Here is an 18703-nt window from a genome sequence, read left to right on the forward strand (position 1 = left end):
TACGCCTACTACAAGCTGGGTCCCATCCCTCCCCCATTATGTACAATACATTCACCAACAACAGAAATTTATTAAAAAAGGCAACAGGTAAATTCTGTAAACTGGATCCAGCTCCAAACACACACGTTAATACTACAAGTAAATTCCATCGTCGTCCCTCTTCCACCCTGAAAAATATACCTGAGTTTAGCAGTTCATGACAGTTTCAATCTCCCCCTCCCAACCCAAACCCTGAATGAGATACACTCTTCAGTCATGACAAGCCACTAGTTTGAGATGCATCCTCTGCGCTGTTGAGATCAGCCATACGGTCGGTAGCCAGGGACCCAGGACTATCCCATGTTTAAACACACACAAGAGCCATCAAGGCACCATGTTCCACTGGACCCTGGAAGCTACATGCTGCTGGGGAGATGGAGAAGGTAGGAGGCCTATGTCCTCCTTCCCCCATGTCCAAATCACGTGTGGCTTTCATCTCCTTGGGGTTCTTCCTTCCTTGGACTAGCTCTGTAAGAGGAAGAACAAAAGTTGCACGGTTATTTGCTTAACCAAGGAGTATTACAAAGAAAATGCTCCGTCATTTACAGTACAACTACTTCAACACAAGTGACGGGACAGGTGTTGTCCCAGGTATAATCTACAGTCAGGGATTCAGCTACGAGCATCAGGAGAATCTTATTTCCTTCCCACCAGAATTGTTCCATTTCCCTCCTTCCCCCAACCCACTTCCAAATATTTCACTTCTTTAATTAGTGAAGGAGAAAAGTTCTCATCTGAACTCTGCTCTTCGCTGGCTCTTACTTGATCCAGAGGCAATGCTGATGGTTTTTGTGGTGGCAGCTCCTCCCGGGATGTGGTTGCTGTAAGCACCTTCGGGAAGGATGCTTGGGTCTGGTGTATTTGCATTCTGGAACCACGTTGAATGAAAGGAGAGTTTTAGCACAAAACCAGCAAGAATAAATCTCATCTGCATGGTGTGTACAGATTATTTACATACAAATATGTATTTTAATTACACTCAATCTAGACCCGCCCCTCTCTCTGAATTCCCCCACACCAGACCATGGCCCCACCCCTAAGCCAGGTTTTTTTTGTGCATTTGTCTTTGGGTGGGAGGCCAATTCTTAAAACAGCACCATTTTCTATGCTGGAATGAAAAGTGGCATGTGAAATGGCAAGGAGGATTGGTTTCCTCTGTGGTAATTTAGGGTAGGGGGCTTCCCCCATTGCTCAGGAGACATGTAAAACTGGACAAAACAATAGACATGTTCTGACTGGTAAGATGAAGCATTGGTAAAGGGATGGAACAGACAGCTTGGTGGGTCTCTCTCATTTCTATTACTGTGCTCTTTAAAAACTGCCATGAAATTCTCCCCAAGTTTTGTAGACGCCTGACCTATGACAGCAGAACTATTTTGTCAATTTGTTCTTCCTACCAGCACCTCGGATTCCAAATCTAGACCTTTTCCAAGAGCACCCAACACTCATCACATCCCCCAATTTTCCCCCCTTCCTGTGGAAAACAATCTTACCCCGGTGGTCTGTACATGTCCTGGGCCCCCCCCATGCCACCTCCGCTGCCTCTCTGCTCCATCAGTAGGGCCTGAAAGTGACCCATGTTCTCTTCCCGGCAGCGGTACAGGGGCCCCTCCTGAGTGAGGCCATTGGCTTGGCCAGTTGCTGGATGACGAGACAGGTGAGCGTTCACTGGTGATCCATAGGTCCTGGGCTGGAAATGACTGGCTGGATGCCGAGATGCATAAGGAGACCCTGTCTGCAGCATCACCCCATGGGGAGGGAAAGCTGATGGACCAAATCCGATCCCAGAACTCAGAGGCGGGGGGAGAGCCCCATACAGGAACTCCCCTGCTGCCACCGAGCTCTGCCTCTTGGTGGCTGCGTTATGGTTGTCCAAATCAAGAAACTCTTTGGGACTCTCTGGCCTCTCCTGGGATTCATCTGACTTCTCATCTTCAGGCCCTGGATCCTGCCCATCGCCTGGAGGAACCTCTTTGGCGCTTGCCATGTCCATTCGGTTTGGGGACGCCAGGGCAGAGCTGAATGCCTCGCAGCCCTGCAGACTACCCACGTTCCCCCTGTCTGAGAAAGAAGGCCTGGCCAGAGGTGGGTGGGCGGGCGGATGCCCACCAGGGTTGGCCTGGGGGTGGAGAGGCCTTTGCCAGTCTGAGTAGCCTTGTGGACAAGTGTAGTATGGAGGTCGCTGATAGTGGTGGTAGGAAGGTGGAGGCTGTGGCTGATAGGGGTATGGCACTCCCTGATGGGGGCGATACCGAGGAAAGACACTGGGATGGGTGTTACTATGCTGAAAGCCCCGAGTGGGGAAATGCTGTGGATGGGACACAGAGGGAGGCTTCCCTCCCATCATAGGGCTGAACCCCTGCAGTCCTGGATTGATATGGTAACGTGTAGCCGAATTTGGATACTCCAAACCAGGCATGTAGAGAGGGGGAAACTGGCTCGGAGCCCCTCCCACTGAGCCTCCATCCACACCAGGAGTACTGGTGTTTTGTCCCATACAAGGCACAGCGACCTCTGACAAAGTCTTCCCCCCAGGACAAAGGGGCTTCTCCAAGATGTTAACAGCCAGTCCTTTCCCCTCATTGCCACTGGAGGGTCCTTCACCTACAGCCCCATTTTCAGGGCCAGGCCCTCTCTCAGGTGCTGTCACAAGGTCTCTCACGCACACCTGGCCTGTCGGGCCAGTGTAGGTGCTCTGTGCTGGCCAGGCACTCTTGCTCTGCATTGCCTTCAGGTCATTTTTAGTTCCAGAGTCATCTCCCTCCCTCTCCCGTGGCAAGTTCCGTCTGGTGCAGTCCATCTGTAGGGGGGGGTTGGAATGAGGTAGCAGTTTGGGGTACGTCCCTTCTGGAACACTGATGCACTGAGCCTTCTCCTCTACTCCAGGTGGGGGCTCCACTGCAAAAGGGGAAGTGGAAAGAATTTAAAAAAAAAAAATCACAACTTTGTTTGATTTCACGAAGTAGACTTTTTTTCCACTAAAGTACATTTGCCAGTTAGTAATTCCTGCCACTTTAATCACATGTACCAAATATCCCCAGGATCTAGATTCGCAAGGAAGAACACCAGCCCCTCTCTTTCCCTCCCAGCCTACCCCTTCTTCATCTCCCTGACATCCATTCCTGCTGTTGTCAGCCCAAAGTCACTGCACCTCACTTCTTGAACAACGATATTTAACCATTTCTTTAACATAGCTGCCATGTTACCTTGGCTGTTGGCCGATTACTGTCACTAGCCAGCTTGTAGGCCAATGGCTTAAATGTTGAGTGTTGGTTGCCAGCCAGCACATTTTCCATGCTGGGAACCACCACCACCAAAGCTACTACTGCTCCAGAGGTGGCAGGTGAATCCTGTTTAAAAATTAGAGAAGACCCCAAACAAAACAGCTTTCCAGACCATGCATTGATGATGCTCGTCAATGCACTGCAAATTAAAGTAAATTCTAACACTTTGGGGAAATCAACTTTTACATAAATTCCAAGTCAACTCTTGAAATGTTACGTACTATTATTATTGGTCCTGTGGTAATGCCCAGCAGGATCAGGGCTCTTGATGTGATGTGGAAAAGAAGATAAGGTCCTAGCTTTAAAGAGTTAAATATGAAAATATCTGTAATCCAAAACCTAGAAGTTCTTGTTGCTTCATTCCAACTGTTATTAAGTAAAATTTAATAAAAACCAAACACACAAAAAAAAAATGTCTATGCTTTAATAACAGCCTGATGATTTTAGACTTCTCTCTCTTCGATTTCTTGCATTTCTAATTATATAAATATAAACAATTAAGTACGTCTGTGTGCTTAGCAGCTGGTTTAGCCAATATATAACGTGTTTAACTATGTATCAAAGTGTTTTAAGCCACTCTAAGTAGTTTGGGATCTAGCTTACAGTTTCTGCATGGGGCTCCAACACTGACTTTGTCACAAAATGACATCACCTTGCAAGCAAGAGAGCTGCTGTCTGTGCTAGATGCATAAATGCTAAATTATAATTACGTGACCACTCCCCCCATCCCATTTCAATTTGGTGTAGGTGAAAAGAGTGGCTTGAGCTGCTTGGTCTAGAAAAATAGTGCCATTTTCCTTTAACAACAAAACCTACTGACCAGTGAAATGGGCAGTCTATCAAAAGTGAGTGAAACTGTATATAATGGTGAAGGGGAAAGGTGTGGAAACGAAAAAAGGAAATGAAAAGTTAAACAACTCTGGCAGTGACTGCTGGCCTCTTCAGACCAATAGCATGCATTAAAATTACCTCGGTTGCTTTCTGGCTCCACTGTCTGACTGGCATCCTGAGAGTTTCCGTTACCCAAGACTGGTTTCGGGGGCTGCACATTTGCTGATGCAACATGGGCCAGCTGTGGGAAGGGACCAGGCAGATGCGGGGGAGGAGGCTGACGGGGGTGGTAAGGCACACCCGGTGGGCACACGCGAGATGACAGCTGTTGGATGGCAATCATCTCTGGACTGTCCATCATGGAATCCCCACCTTGGCATCCTCTCTGAACCTGAGGGGGTCCCCCAAACACAGAGGCTGGAGGCTGCTGCATTCTCTGACCGGTGGCTTTACCAGGTGGTCTGATGTATCCTGAGGCAGGGACCCCATGAGGTAGGAAATTTGATTGCTCAGTCCACTGGCTGGGAGGCAGAGGTGGTCTTATTGCCCGAGGGTCCATCATGTGACTAAGAGCACGAGACTGCAAAGAAGGTCCTGTGCTCAAGGGGGGCTTCTCGTCTGGGCCCAGGGAGGTCTGGTTTGTTGCACTGTGGCTTCCATTCCATGCAGCAGGATGCGCTCGATTTAGATATTTATATGGTCTATACATATGGCCTGGGGGGACCTCTGAGCTCTCAGGTGGTCTCATTGGAGGTCCATTGTGCCTTGGAGGAATAAATCCTTGCTGGAACTGCACTGGGGGGTACATACTAGCATCTGGGGGAGGGCCACTCATCCGCCCAAGCTGCAGGGATCCAGGCCGTGGCCCCAGTGCAGAGACATGTGTTGGCCCTGCACACACCTGCTTCTCTGGTGCAGCCAGTCTGTGTCCTCTGTGTTCATTCAGTCCGACTGTAGACTGTTGGAGGAAGAGAAAGGGGCCAGGTTCAATGAAAGAATCATCACTTACTGGCACATGAAAAGCTACAAAGAGTAACAGGAGGAGACAGGAAAGAATCAGTGACTCACAGCATGGGACAGATCCCTCCCCAGGCAGAGGATGCCATTTGGCATTGTAACCAATGAATGCACTGAGGTGGAAACCGCAGTCACTGACTCATACACCATGAGTACAGAAGGGCAGACCACGGCTCCCAGCTCTCTGGATCCACTCTATTTCCTCTAAGAGGCTAGGACACTGTATACCTGAATTTCAAAGCAAGGCTCTTACCTGCATGGCAAAGTGCTGGTGCTGCTGAACTGGATCTCCAGGGTGGGGTTCTGGTACTCGTGGTGATCCATACAGTTTAGCTGGATCTGATCCCCGCAGAGGGCCAAATGTTCCTGGCACGGCTGGCCGCTGGAAAGAAAAACAAAAGCTGTTGTAAGACTCTGAAGAAGAGCAAAGCTGCTACAGATACTGGGCAGCCATGGACTGAGGTGTGTCTCAGCAGAGCCAACAGGCTGTTTGAATCTCTTGACTGAATTCAGGTGCTTATTCCGAGGAACTATGCTGGAGATTGTGGTGTACAATAATACAGCTCACTTGCCACAAAGTTACTTTTTCACACAGGGAACCAGAAGAAATCTCCCAGCCATGAATCCCACAGACCAGGCCTTTTTACAATTGCCAGACATCTAGCTAGCTTGAGTCTAACAATAGACAGATTAGAGAGGAGCCCACACCAGCTAGTTCCAGGACAATTCTCAGACCCTGTCAGAGCCTGGATTAATTGAGAAGGGGGACTCTTCTGGGATTCCTATCAGGTTGCTTGGTAGTTCCATCTTTCACATGAGCCTCTGGGGCTAGAGTTCCAAGCAGCAGTCTTGTTCATTTTACTTGGCTTTTGCTTAGGAAGCTATAAGTAGCAACAGAGGCAATTGAGCTGTCTATCTGCAGTCTCAGGAAGACAAAACTGTATCATCTTTGCAACCCTAAGAGCTAAAATGTTTAAGCTTAAAATCTGTAGAACTGATGGCATAAGTCCACCACTCACCAAAGAAAAGTGTTTTATTTACCATTTCCATGGGGACTTTTCAAGTCTTGCATGGATCACACCAGGAAGGAAGAATGGAGGCGTGAACCAAAGAAGGTTAAAAGGACACAGAGAAAACTATGGAGGGACAAAGAAGGAAAAGGGAGGAGGAAAAGAGAAATAAGAACCCATGTTCCACCAACAATAAGAGGTTCCGATCATACAGTAGGGATTCTGCTAGGAACTTACAGGAGACAATTTTATTCTCGGGCCCTTCTCTGCATTTATAATCTGTGAAAAATCACAGAGGCCAGTCCTTACCATCTGGCCAGGGTGTGGCACCTGGCTGGGCATTCCACCATAATGCAGTGGGCGAGGGAAGCCTTGGCCGTTGGAAGCGCCCACCTCCCGAGGGGGCTGCATTGTGCTGCTACTTGGATCCTCTGCAGAGGAGGAAGACGAGGAGGAAGCTGGAGCCCGGGGAGTAGCCCGGAATGGCGGTGGTTTCCCTCCATTCTCCAGGTGTTGCTGTCTCCTGCCTGGGCCCTCAGGGTCTCTAGATCGGGTCCAAACATTGCCAGTGCTGGAGCGCCCGGTCCGACGGCTCCTCTTCTCCCGTTTCCCATCCACTCTGATCCAGAACTCCTCATCTGTGTCCCCATCTTCACCAGGGAAGTGCTTCATCATTGCCCGGTGGAAGCATCTCTCCAAGTTGTATGCCATCTTGGTGTATTCTGTGTTCAAAACAAGAGAGGCAGGGAGACAGACCTTAATGGAGAAAGATAATCAGGCAAAGTCAGATTGTCCCTACTCTAGAGGCTCTGACTTCTCATGTTTATATAAATATCTTCCTCAGAAAAGCTAAATAGAAAGGTGAAAAGGGAAGGACTGTTTGCAACCAGCCCACTCTGGGTTATGATCTCATCCTACTTGGTCAGTACTTGCACTGGAGACTTTCAAGAAACACAAGGTTGGCGAGGTAATATGTTTTATTGGGCCAACTTTTGTTGGTAACAGACACAAGCTTTTGAGCTATACAGAGCCCTTCTACAGATTTGGGAGAGCGAGCATCATAGCACAATACACGGTGGGACAGATTGTTTAGCACATTTAAGGTAGAGTGGCCCATTAGCACCTCTGCAGTCATAGGACAAAAAGAGGGAGTTAGTGGGTTACAGATTGTTGAAGTAAACCACAAATCCAGTGTCCCTGCTCAGTCCGTGATTTTTAGTGTCTAGCAGAGTTATGAATTTAAGCTCCCAGGTTTGTATTTTGAAAGTGTTTTGCAGGTTTCCTTCATGATGCAGTTTATTTTAAGACCGCATCAAACTAACATCCTAAAATGGTTTTAAGGGGAATTATGTTGCTAGAAATATCAACTCTCAAATGATACTTAAGATAGTGGATCTGAACAGTCAGTCAGTGACAATCCTACGGTAATTTTAAGAGTGGTGTCAACCTCCATGTCCTGGAAAAATTCTTATGTTTTCCCAACTGGAATTCCAAAGTAGTGTAATCTGGTTATTATATTCACTTTCTTGGACTGTTGTTAAGCTTTGCTGTGCATTATAGAAAAAGGTGAAATTCTCTCTCTATAGTTTTGAAAGCACTTTCTGATCCTTGTGCACAGAACATGCTACACAGATGTCAGTCATCCCCTGTGCGGTAGTTCCACAGGAAAATTTGCTCAGATGTAGTTTCTTGAATTTCAGTGGAGTCCACAAGAAGTAGAATGGCATGCCAGGGGCAGCAAGAGAGTGACTCAGTGAAAACCACATGGTAGTTGTTTTCTTGAGACCACTCCAGAATTTTCTTTGCAGCACACCACTACTGGAAAAAAAACGGTCACTTACCTTCCATAACTGTTGTTCTTTGAGATGTGTTGCTCGTGTCCAGTCCATTCCCATGCTGTGTGTGCACGCCCACATGCATGGTCATCAGAGATTTTTGCCTTAGCAGTACCTGTAGGATTGGCTGCAGCGCCCCCTTGAGTGCCGTGCTCAAGTGTCAGTATATCAGGTGCTGCCTGCCCTATGCCCTCTCAGTTCCTTCTTGCTGGCAACTCTGACAGAGGGGCAGGAGGGCGGGTAACGGAATGGACATGAGCAACACATCTCAAAGAACAACAGTTACGAAAGGTAGGTAACCGTGTTTTCTTCTTTGAGTGCTTGCTCATGTCAGGTCCATTCTAGATGGCTCACAAGCAGTGCCAATTGAGGTGGGCTTGGAGTTCATGGTCTTGCAGCTTGCAGCACTGCTCTGCCAAAGCCAGCATCGTCTCGAACTTGCTGAGTAAGTGCACTGTTACCTGCGAAAATTTAGGGCACCCCTCCTATACCCTACACCAAGGGCTTAAGGTGTGACCTGGTTAATTTAGGACATCCCGCATATACCCTACCGAAGGCTTAAGGCATGACCCAATTAATTTAGGTACCCCCATGGGGGAGGGGGGGGTTGTTATGGTGTAAGGCATCTATTTTTATCCATGGGACTTAGGAAGAAACCTGGTCAATTTAAGTACCTGCCCTTTTTGGGCTCTATGGGTCTGCAGAACCTTTTCCCAGTGAAAGAGCCTTACACAATTGTGCTTTAAACATTTATTTATTAGCCATACACACAGAATACATACATTAAGCACATGTTTATGTTTGCCATTTTTAATAAACAGACAAATTTTACCCAATGGTTAGTCAGGATTTATTTACTTTGGGGGTTTTTGGCGATGCCTCTGCACATTATGGTCGTGCAGAGGGGTTAGAGTTTTAGCAGCTTGATGTTCAACTGCAGTCCAGAAAAGGTTTTCAAAAAGCATTGTCTTTTATTTATATTCTATAGGTGAAACTAGCTTTTTAAAAAAATGTATTAAATTTATTATATTTTATATTTTTAAATAATAAAAATTGTAATCAATTACGGACTGGCACTTATGTGTTGTTGTTTTTTTGCTTAAGTTTTTTACACTTTATTTTTTATGCCCAAATTGTAACTTAATTGTGACCTTTTTGTTTGTGCAGATGGTCAGCATCAAATGCTGGTTAGAGCTTATTTTACCATTTGTTGAGGGGTTTTTTAATATTTTTAAATTTTTTTTACCATTTTTATAACCTTGGTGGTTATAACTTTTGTTCGGGACATTCCTGAGGTGGGGGTGCTTTCTTAGCAGTAGAACATTCCTTTTTTTCAATTTTAGTGGTGAACTCCCTGAGTTTTACAGAAAGCTGGTTTAATATGGGATGGGGGTCCAGGGATTGATTAGGTCTCAGGCCTAAAATTCCCCTCCTTGATGACTCTTTCACCAGAGCAGTCATCATTACCATGGGATACCCATGTTACATTACTAGGGTATGCTTTCTGGGTATGGTCAGCAATGATTGATTTCGCATATTGGTTGTATGTATTTTTTTTGATGTTTTTTTTTACCTATACCACCATTATTACCATGCTTAAAAGCAAAGCCAATTGGATTTCAATTATTCAATTATAAATTATTCAATTATAATGTGCTGTGTTTATCAGTTATGCTGATTCTTATGCGTTTTGCATTTATTTAAGATGGTGGATTTTGCCTGTAATTACTTAGCCACCAAGTACCGTCCCTGCAACACAGCTGCCTTAGTTTGCTCTTGCAAACCCCAAATTTGTTTCCCCAGTGCCCGTTCCCTTTTTTTGCATGCCAAATGGATGGCAGGATTCCCCTTTTTTGCTGCAATTAATTGTTCCTGGGCAACTCCAGGGAGCAGTGTATTAACTCTAGATGTTAACCCGCTCACTCTGTTTTTCACCTTGAAGAAAAAAAATTTTCTTTTAATTTACTCCCCTGGGATTGATTCATAGCTCTTGTCTCTTAAGGTGGTCCGTAAATTCTGCTACCATCCATGATTACTGCCATTCCCTTCTCAAGGGGGCATATGGACCTTTGGGAAAGGCATGGGGCTGAGGGGTAAGACCATCCGGGATCTGTCCCCTCAGGATCAGTCCAAATATCCTTCCCTAGGTAAGTATCATCTCAGGGATCTGAAGTACTCCTTGTATCTGCACCTATTCCTCCCCTTACTGCTGCCGCAATGCCCCTCTGGGCTCCCAGTTTATATTTCAACTCTTAATCAGTTGCATGCAGGCGGAATGATTGCCGCTTGCTTGGGCCCGATCCCGTTTTTCCTGCAGGATTGTTCTGACTACTACCTGAGTGTCCCTCAATTTCAAGCATAATATCTCTATTTCCTTACTTACAGAGGCTTTATGCTGATTTAAGGTATCCTTTACCATACCCAATTCCAATTCACAGTCTTCTAACTGGCTCTCCTGAGATATTAATAACCTTGAAAGATTATAAGACACTTTCCATAATGCCCACCCAGCCACAGTCTTTACAGCCCATTTATTCATTGTAGACTTCATATTATTGCAGTATGCTTCAAACCTTTTACAAACATGTTCCAGTGCATTTTTCCCCTTGAAAAGAATCATCTTCCCATGGGCACAGACCTTGGTCTGCTAGTCACTTTGAAAGGAGGGTTAGTTCCTCCGCCAGTTTCCTGGCTTTTCAACATAAACTTCCCACTCTCCCTATTCCCTGGCGTGTTCATTCTGTCAACAGGCTGAACTCCTATTGCCAGAAGGGCACAAATATTCTGTCCAACTGCTATATAAGGCTCAATCCAAATGACCTAGGTTGCCCGCATTCTCCACCAGTATGTTACCTGTGGAAAACTAGAGCACCCTGTCTATACCCTACCGAGGGCTTAAGGCATGCCTGGTCAATTTAGGACACCCCACCAATACGCTACTGAGGGTGTAAGGTATGACCCAATCAATTTAGCCCCCTTTCCCTTGGGGCTCAGGGTATAGTAAGGCACCTATTGTTACCCATGGGACTTAGGAAGAAACCTGGTCAATGTAAGTACCTGTCCTTTTCCTTGGAGCTTAGGGCTCTATGGGTCTGCGGAACCTTTTCCCAGTGAAAGAGCCTTACACAATTGTGCTTTAAACATCTATTTATTAGCAACACACACAGAATACATGTACCAACCAAATCTCTTATGCTCATCACTTCCAATAAACAGACAAATTCTGCCCGATGGCCAGTCAGGATTTATTTATTTGAGGGTTCCCAGCAATGCCTCTGCACATCACGGTCGTGCCGAGGGGTCAGGGTTCCAGCAGCTTAATGTTGAACTGCAGTCCAGAAATGATTCCCAAAAAGCACTGTTTTTCATTTATATTATATAGGTAAAACTAGGTAAAAAATTTTTTTTAAATTTATTAAACCTATTACATTATTCCATATACCTAAATAATAAAAAAATTAACCAATTAGTCACTGGCACCTATGTCTCCTTTTTTTTTGCCCAAGTTTTTTACATTTTATTTTTTATGCCCAAATTGCAAACTTTATTTTGACCCTTTTTATTTGTGCAGATGGTCAGCATAAAACACTGGTTAGAGCTTTATTTTACCATTTGTTGAGATTTTTAAAATTTTTTTTAGCATTTTTACAACCTTGGTGGTTATAACTTTCGTTAGGGACATTTCTGAGGTGGGGGTGCTTTATTAGCAGCAAAACATTTTTTTAAAAAATTTTAATAATAAATTCCTTAAGTTTCACCCAAGGCTCGTTTAATATGGGGTGGGGTGCAGGTTAATTAGGTCTCAGGCCTACAGTACAATGAGATGCGAACGTGTGGATAGACGACCAGGTAGCAGCTCTACAGATCTCTTGGATTGGTGCTTGTGCCAGGAAGGCTGCTGACGATGCTTGTGCCCTAGTCAAGCATGCCATCATGATTGCAGACAGAGGCACCTTCGCCAGCTCATAGCAATAGTGGATGCAGGCCATGATCTAGGACGAAATCCTCTGAGCAGACATTGGGCGACCTTTCATTCTGCCTGCCTCCGCAACAAACAACTGCATTGACTTACAGAATGGCTTTGTTCTATCTATGTAGAAGGACAGCGCCCTCCTGACGTCCAGGGTGTGTAGCCTGCACTCCGCATCTGACGTATGAGGCTTTGGAAAGACGATGGATAAGTATATGTCCTGGCCAGTATGAAACTGGGAGATGACCTTAGGCATAAATGCTGAGTGCAGTTGCAGCTGGACCTTGTCCTTATAGAAGACCACATAGAGAGGTTCTGAAATAAGTGCCCTGATTTCAGACACCCTGCAGGCTGATGTTATCGCAACCAGGAACACAATCTTCTATGAAAGAAGCAGGAGAGAGCAGGAAGCCAGACGCTTGAAGGGAGGCCCCATGAGCAAAGATCGAATGGACAGTGGAAAGCCGAGATAGTGCCCAGGTGGACCTTGACTGATGACAGAGACAAACCTCGGAATTTGAGGTGCAGCAAGTAATCCAGGATCTCCTGCAGTGAGGCCCACTCGGCCCGGATATGCCGTTCTGAGACCCAGCACGTGAACCTTTTCCATTTGTCCAGGTAAGTCGCTCTGGTGGAGGGTTTCCTGCTACCCAGCAAGACCTGCTGAACATGGGCCGAGCACGCTGGTTCATCTGGGGTAAGTTGGATTTTTTCTCGTTTATCAACAGGCCCAAGTCATGGCAGGTGGAACCCACCAGATCGAGGCTCCTTTGTACTTTTTCCAGGACCTGCCCAGTTGTTGAGATACGGGGAGACCTGGACCCCTCAACGTCTCAGGTAAACCGCTGCTGGTGCCGTACATTTTGTGAACACCCTCGGACTCGACGAGAGGCAAAAGGGCAGCGCCGTGAATGTAAAACGGCCTTTGCCCACTATGAAATGGAGGAAACACCTGCGACCTTTGTGATAGAGCAGGGCCGGGGAGCAGTGGAAGAGGGGAGATATAAAAGCCCTAGGCTAACTAAAGCATGGTTCCCTGTAGACTAGGGAAGGTTACTACAGGTTAATTGGAGCACCTGTAGCCAATTAAGGCCCTGTCAGGAACCTAATAAAACCCCTCTGCTTCAGGCAGACAGTGTGGAGCGAGGAAGGAGAGAGGACCGGAGTCTGCAGGTGTGTTGCTGAGAATTTCAAGACCAGAGAACTGGAGGAAAGGAGACTCTGCCCCAGCAGGGGAGGGAGACTCCCTCCCCCAGCATCAAGGACTGAGGATAACCCTACCCAAGGGGGAAGAGGGTAAGAAACCCACAGGGGTTGAGAGGGGCTGGGGCTCAGAGTGAGGAGCAAACCCAGACCCTTTTCCCCGCTTCCCTCCTCTACCACCTTCCCGGGCCACTAGTGGGGCCCTCGGCACCCCAAGAACAGGGGCAAGGAGTAGTGTCCTAGCCCCCCTGCCTCCAAGAAAAGCACGGGACCCACCATACCAACATTGGCCATTTTGTCACACCTTGGAATATGGAAATAAGCATCCTTCAAGTTGATGACAGTGTACCAGACTCCTGGATCCAGGGAGGGGATGATCTAGGCCAGGGAGACCATGCGAAACTTCACCTTTCTGAGAGACTTGTTGAGGCGACGCAGGTCCAGAATGGGTCTGTGCCCCCCTTTTGCTTTCAGGTTTAGGAAGTAACAGGAATAGAACCCCTTTCCTTTCATGTCCTGAAGGACCTCCTCCACTGCCCCCAGGTGGAGGAGGTTCTCGACCTCTTGAACGAGGAGTTGCTCACAAGAAGGGTCCCTGAAGAGGGATGGGGAAGAAAGGGGCTGGGAGGGAGGGGCATCTGAAAATTGCAGGGCATAGTCCTGAGATACTATGTCCAGCACCCAGTGGTCCAAGGTGACTGTGACCAGACTGAACGGTATGGAAGAAAACAGCTGAGGAAAGGAGAAGGTGGATCCAGAGAGTTGACTAGGGTATCGCTCAAGTGCGCCTTCAAAATGAGCACTTCTGGCCTCCTGGATGCTTAGCCAGGCCGAGCTACATGGATGAGTGGGAGTTGGAAGGGCGGCTAAGACTAAAACTTGTGTCTCTATCCCTTTGCCTTGCAAACCCCTAACAAGGCTGCCAAGGCTTTGGCAGCAGGGGTGGCCAGAACTGCTTCCTTGCAGATTGTGGCGTATGCATACCCAATGAGCGAAGGGTGGTCCGAGTGTCCTTTAACCCATGCAGCCTAGCGTCCATTTGCTCTGCAAAGAGACCATTCCCATCAAATGGAAGTCCTGGATCGAGGTCTGTATCTCTTGGGAGAGGCCGGTGGTCTGAAGCCAGGAGCTGCGCCTCATGACCATCGCTGATGTGACCGCCTTAGCTGCTGAGTCCACTGCGTCCCATGTCATTTGGAGGGAGCACCTAGCCACCTCAGTGCCCTCCTCTACCAGGGTGCTGAATTCCTGGGCCAAACCCTGTGGGAGGGACTCCTTGAACTTACAGAGGGAGTCCCAGAAGTTAAAATTGTACCTGCCCAAGAGGGCCTGGTGGTTCGTCACCCAGAATTGCAGGATGGCTTTTGAAAACATTTTTCTCCTGAAAAGGTCCAGCCTTTTGGACTCTTTACTTCTGGGAGTTGAGCTGATGTGCCCCTGCTTGTTCTTCTCATTAGCCACAGAGATGACCGGCGAGCCGAGAGGTGGGTGGGCATAAAGGTACTTGAACGCTTTGGCTGGGGCAAAGTACTTCTTTTTGGCCCTTTTGGAGGTAAGAGGGATAGACAATGGGGTTTGCCACAGGGTCTTGGCAGTTTTGAGGACCCTGCCATGCACACTGAACTTGGTGTCAACCTGCTTGGTCATCTCCTCCACCTCTAGGCCCAAGTTCTCAGTCACCCGTCGAAGCAGGGTCTGGTGTTCTTTAAAATTGTCCGGCAGGCTGGCCCGAAGGTCCCGTGACTGCCTTGTCCAGGGATGAGGATGATGAGTGTACCGCCAGGGGAGGCTCCGGGGCATCATCCCCCACGAGGGAAGGGGGTTTTGGGGTGGGTGGTGTCTCCTCTACCCCGAGCGCCGAGTGTGCTTCATGCGCCGAGCCCGGTGCTGTCAACTGTTGCTCCAAGGTGACAGCAGATGAGCAATGTGAAGGGGACATCATCATCACTGGCATGCCCCATGCACACCAATAAGGCCACCGTGCTGGCCACTGGCTGTGCTGCCAAGGCAGCACCGTAGACGTTGATGCGGCTTCAGGTACCCAATTGCACCGGTGGATTCTTGGTGAGGGTCTAAACTGCCCTTCCGTGCCAAAGAAATCCTCTTCTGGTGACCACAGCGAGGCTGCCAATGCCTGTGTCTGCCTGCTGACTGTCGCTGCCGGAAACCAGTGTTTGGAGGAAGATCGGCACCGGTGTCGAGGGGACCAGTATCACGATGGGGAGCGCTCCCACGTGGCAGGCGATGGAGATCTGCGCCGAGAGGACGACCGGTGGGAGGGTGAACGGTGCCAGGTGTACAGAGATGGCTGCCTCGCCCTAGGTGATTCATGTTGAGATGGCAGGGACTGCGATTGCAGTGCTGGTCATCGAGGGTGAGCCCCAGAGGATCTGGGCAGCGATGCCGAAGGTCTGCGACATGGAGACAGAGTGCGCTGCTTTGGCTCGGGGGGATTGGTGGTGTTCCACTGCCCCCTGGGGGGGTCTTAGCGGCTGGCTTGCCCTCGTATGGAGCCTTTGCCGCCTCCTGTGGCATGTGCGGTGCCAGCGGCGTGGGCAGAGGCCTCTGCTCTCTCGGCGCCGGGGGAACTTGGGAGGGCACTGATGTCGCCACAAGTTTGAGTCTACGTGGCTCCGGAGTGGCCGGGCAGCCCGAACTGGGTATTTTGCCTGATGCCCCATGGCTGTTCTTGCCCGGTACGGGGGAGCTGTGCTTCTTAGTTTTCTTTCTGGGCACCAGCGCTGGGGAGCGGTGCCTGGTACAGCCCGGTGCTGGGGGTGCGCTGTGCACCAAGGCCGAGGTAGTTGGAGTCGAGTTGTGGCGGGGTGACTCAGAAGCTGGACGGAGGGCAGCCTACATGAGGAGAGCCGCAAACGAATATCCTGCTCTTTCTGAGTCCTGGGTCAAAAATTTTTACAAATATACTTGTCCTTCACGTGTGATTCCCCCAAGCACTTGAGGCAGCTGCTGTGGGGGTCATTTACAGGCATAGGCTTATTATAGTCCATGCAGGACTTAAACCCTGGAGACCAGGGCATGCCTCGCCTGGGCAAAGTCCCCTCTGGGACTCTAACTTCTAACTACACTTAACTACTTAACACTGTCAACAACTATTTACAAGGCCCTAAGGCTCAAAGTCAGAAGAGACAAAACTGCTAGCCCTTGCTGTGCAAGGAAAGGTGCTCCAACCAACCACCACGGGCGGCAAGAAGGAACTGAGAGGGTGTAAGGGCCGGCAGCGCCTGATTACCGACACATGAGTGCGGCACTCAAGGGGGCACCACAGCTGACCCTATGGATACCGCTAAGGAAAAAATCTCTAATGACTGTGCATGTGGGCGCATGCATACCTAGAATGGAATCGACATGAGCAAGCGCTCGAAGAAGAGCAGAGAGATCTCGTTCCTCTGTGGTGTTGGAATTCACTTTCACTAGGGGACGATGCTTGAGGGATCTAAACTCCCTACTCTCCACTGTTGTGCTGGATGACACTGGCAGGTGCTGGCGACACAGAGCCTGCAATATTCCCATACTCGAAACCTGCATGTTTCACCTCAGTGAGGCACCTGATTTTAATTGCCATAGCAATGGGGAGTCCTGATGGTCAGCAGGGCCTCCCACCAGTTGACTTGTGCTGCTGGTCAAAGAGCCAAAGGAAAACCTAACACCATTCCCCTCCAAAAGGCTGTACATACTGTGTGTTCCTCCCTTAGTTTTACTTTAAAGACACTGAGGGCTAAGCATACTCCTGCCCTCCACACAATCCCTGTAATTCAGACACCATCCCCATAACACAGAGAACACACATATATAAGAGAGCAAACTCCTGAAAGGTCTTTTTTCTTCACACCTACTGTACTCTCTGCCCAACTAGACTAGATTCTTTGGTACAGTTAATAGGCCCCAATTTAGCAAGGTATTTAAGTACATGCATAACTTTATGCGTGTGAGTAGCCCCAACTGAAGTCAATGTGACTGGTCATGTGCTTACCATTACACACATATTCACGAACCTTGCTGAATCGGGGCTTTACTATCCATGAACTCCTGCTGTCACCTCCACCCTCCAGAAAGTATCCAGAAAGAGTTCTGGTGTCCAGTACGAGCTAGCTATGGATGACTAGGTAGAGGCTAGGGCTTTTTGACCACCAAGAGCTATCAATAGATGGAACAAGTTTTCTCATGGCTCTTACCGCTGCCTTCACCATTGTATTTTAGGCAGTTCCTGAACATGGTCTTCATGTCACCCACAAACTCCTCCTTGGTGCAGTACTGACCTCCATTCAGCTTCTTCTCCATGCTAGAGATGTCCATGGGAGCCTGAAACACATCAAGATCTCCCTTCAATTACAATGTGCATGAGAGAGGCCCAGAAGGCGATGTTACTAGCGTCCTAAAGAGGCCAGAAGGGACAGTTATGATCATCTAGTCTGACCTCCTGCATAACACATGGCCAAAGAACTACAAAGAACTGACTAAAGACCTAGCTTTCTACCAATCCAAAGAGTCACATGCAAGACCAACGGAGCAGGTTGGACCACGTTGCCTACCTTAATGATCTGGTAGTAGTTTGGAGCATATGATTCATCAACTGGTTCTAAGAAGGGCCAAGAGTCCTTGTGAGCCTTTACCACATCTAGAACTGACCGCAACAAAAGGAAGACAAACTGTTACGGACAACCAGGCAGACATTTACTTATTTTTAACTCCTGCAAAGTGAAAGGTGAAGGTAGGAGACTGACCTTTGTACATGGCGGTGAACTCATCATCCAGTTCAAAGCTGCAAATGGGAAGTGCAATAATGAATACACACACTCTTATTTTCATCATTTCTCCATCCCATATCTGGTGCTGCCAACAGTAAGGTTCTGCAGAAGAACCTGTACATGCATCCACACTATGAACACACATTCAAACAGACACCCTCTTGCCTGTACCACACTCTACTCCCCTCAAACATTCCTCCCACCTCAACCGCCGCCTCTCCATCCTTATTACCAACCACCCCATTTACTTTATGGCTGGCCACATTCCTCCTACCCCCTACCCTGAAAGCATACAAATGGACAGGCATGCTGCACACACTGTAATGTACTCACAGATCCTTGGTCTTCCTTTCCTCCCTGGCAGGAGAACTGGGATCCAAGTGGGAAAGTTCTGGGGGAAGCTCCTTCCCCTGGGCCAGAAGCCAAGCCCGTTCCTCCCGGAGCTTCCTCCTCCTCGCTCGTTCTGCAGTGGGAGAAAGAAAGCCATTTAGCCCTCTTATCCCTCATCAGTAACATCACGCCAGAAAACTGAGGAAGCCGTTCAGCAGCCAGTTTCAGGAGGTTGTTGTGTCCGATGGCCAAGGGCTTTACTCAGTAAACGCTGTCATGCCTCCAGAAAGGGCAGCAGCAAGGAAACAGAGAATACAGGAGCACCACACCTGCCGTTCCTCCTCTCCTCTTCATCTAAACAACAACCTATTTTGCAGTGTCACTGTTGCAAAGCTGCTGCTAGCCTATTTCCAGACAA

General features: G+C 48.2%; 1 protein-coding gene across 1 annotated transcript in view; it reads right to left on the reverse strand.

Annotated features, from left to right (window-relative positions):
• Positions 1–297: 297 nt before the first annotated feature.
• Positions 298–18703, reverse strand: part of CECR2 (CECR2 histone acetyl-lysine reader) — a 46497-nt gene continuing 28091 nt past the window's right edge. The window contains exons 7-16 of the mRNA XM_077807502.1: positions 18289–18418; positions 17932–17969; positions 17740–17831; positions 17383–17509; positions 6491–6903; positions 5425–5553; positions 4293–5112; positions 1533–2937; positions 802–907; positions 298–507 (exon numbers count right to left, since the gene is read on the reverse strand). Coding sequence (XP_077663628.1) covers positions 502–507; positions 802–907; positions 1533–2937; positions 4293–5112; positions 5425–5553; positions 6491–6903; positions 17383–17509; positions 17740–17831; positions 17932–17969; positions 18289–18418 — 3266 coding nt within the window. The 3' untranslated portion in view covers positions 298–501. The remainder of the gene's footprint in view (positions 508–801; positions 908–1532; positions 2938–4292; positions 5113–5424; positions 5554–6490; positions 6904–17382; positions 17510–17739; positions 17832–17931; positions 17970–18288; positions 18419–18703) is intronic.

The sequence above is a fragment of the Eretmochelys imbricata genome, chromosome 1, assembly GCF_965152235.1.
Source record: "Eretmochelys imbricata isolate rEreImb1 chromosome 1, rEreImb1.hap1, whole genome shotgun sequence".
NCBI lineage: Eukaryota > Metazoa > Chordata > Testudines > Cheloniidae > Eretmochelys > Eretmochelys imbricata.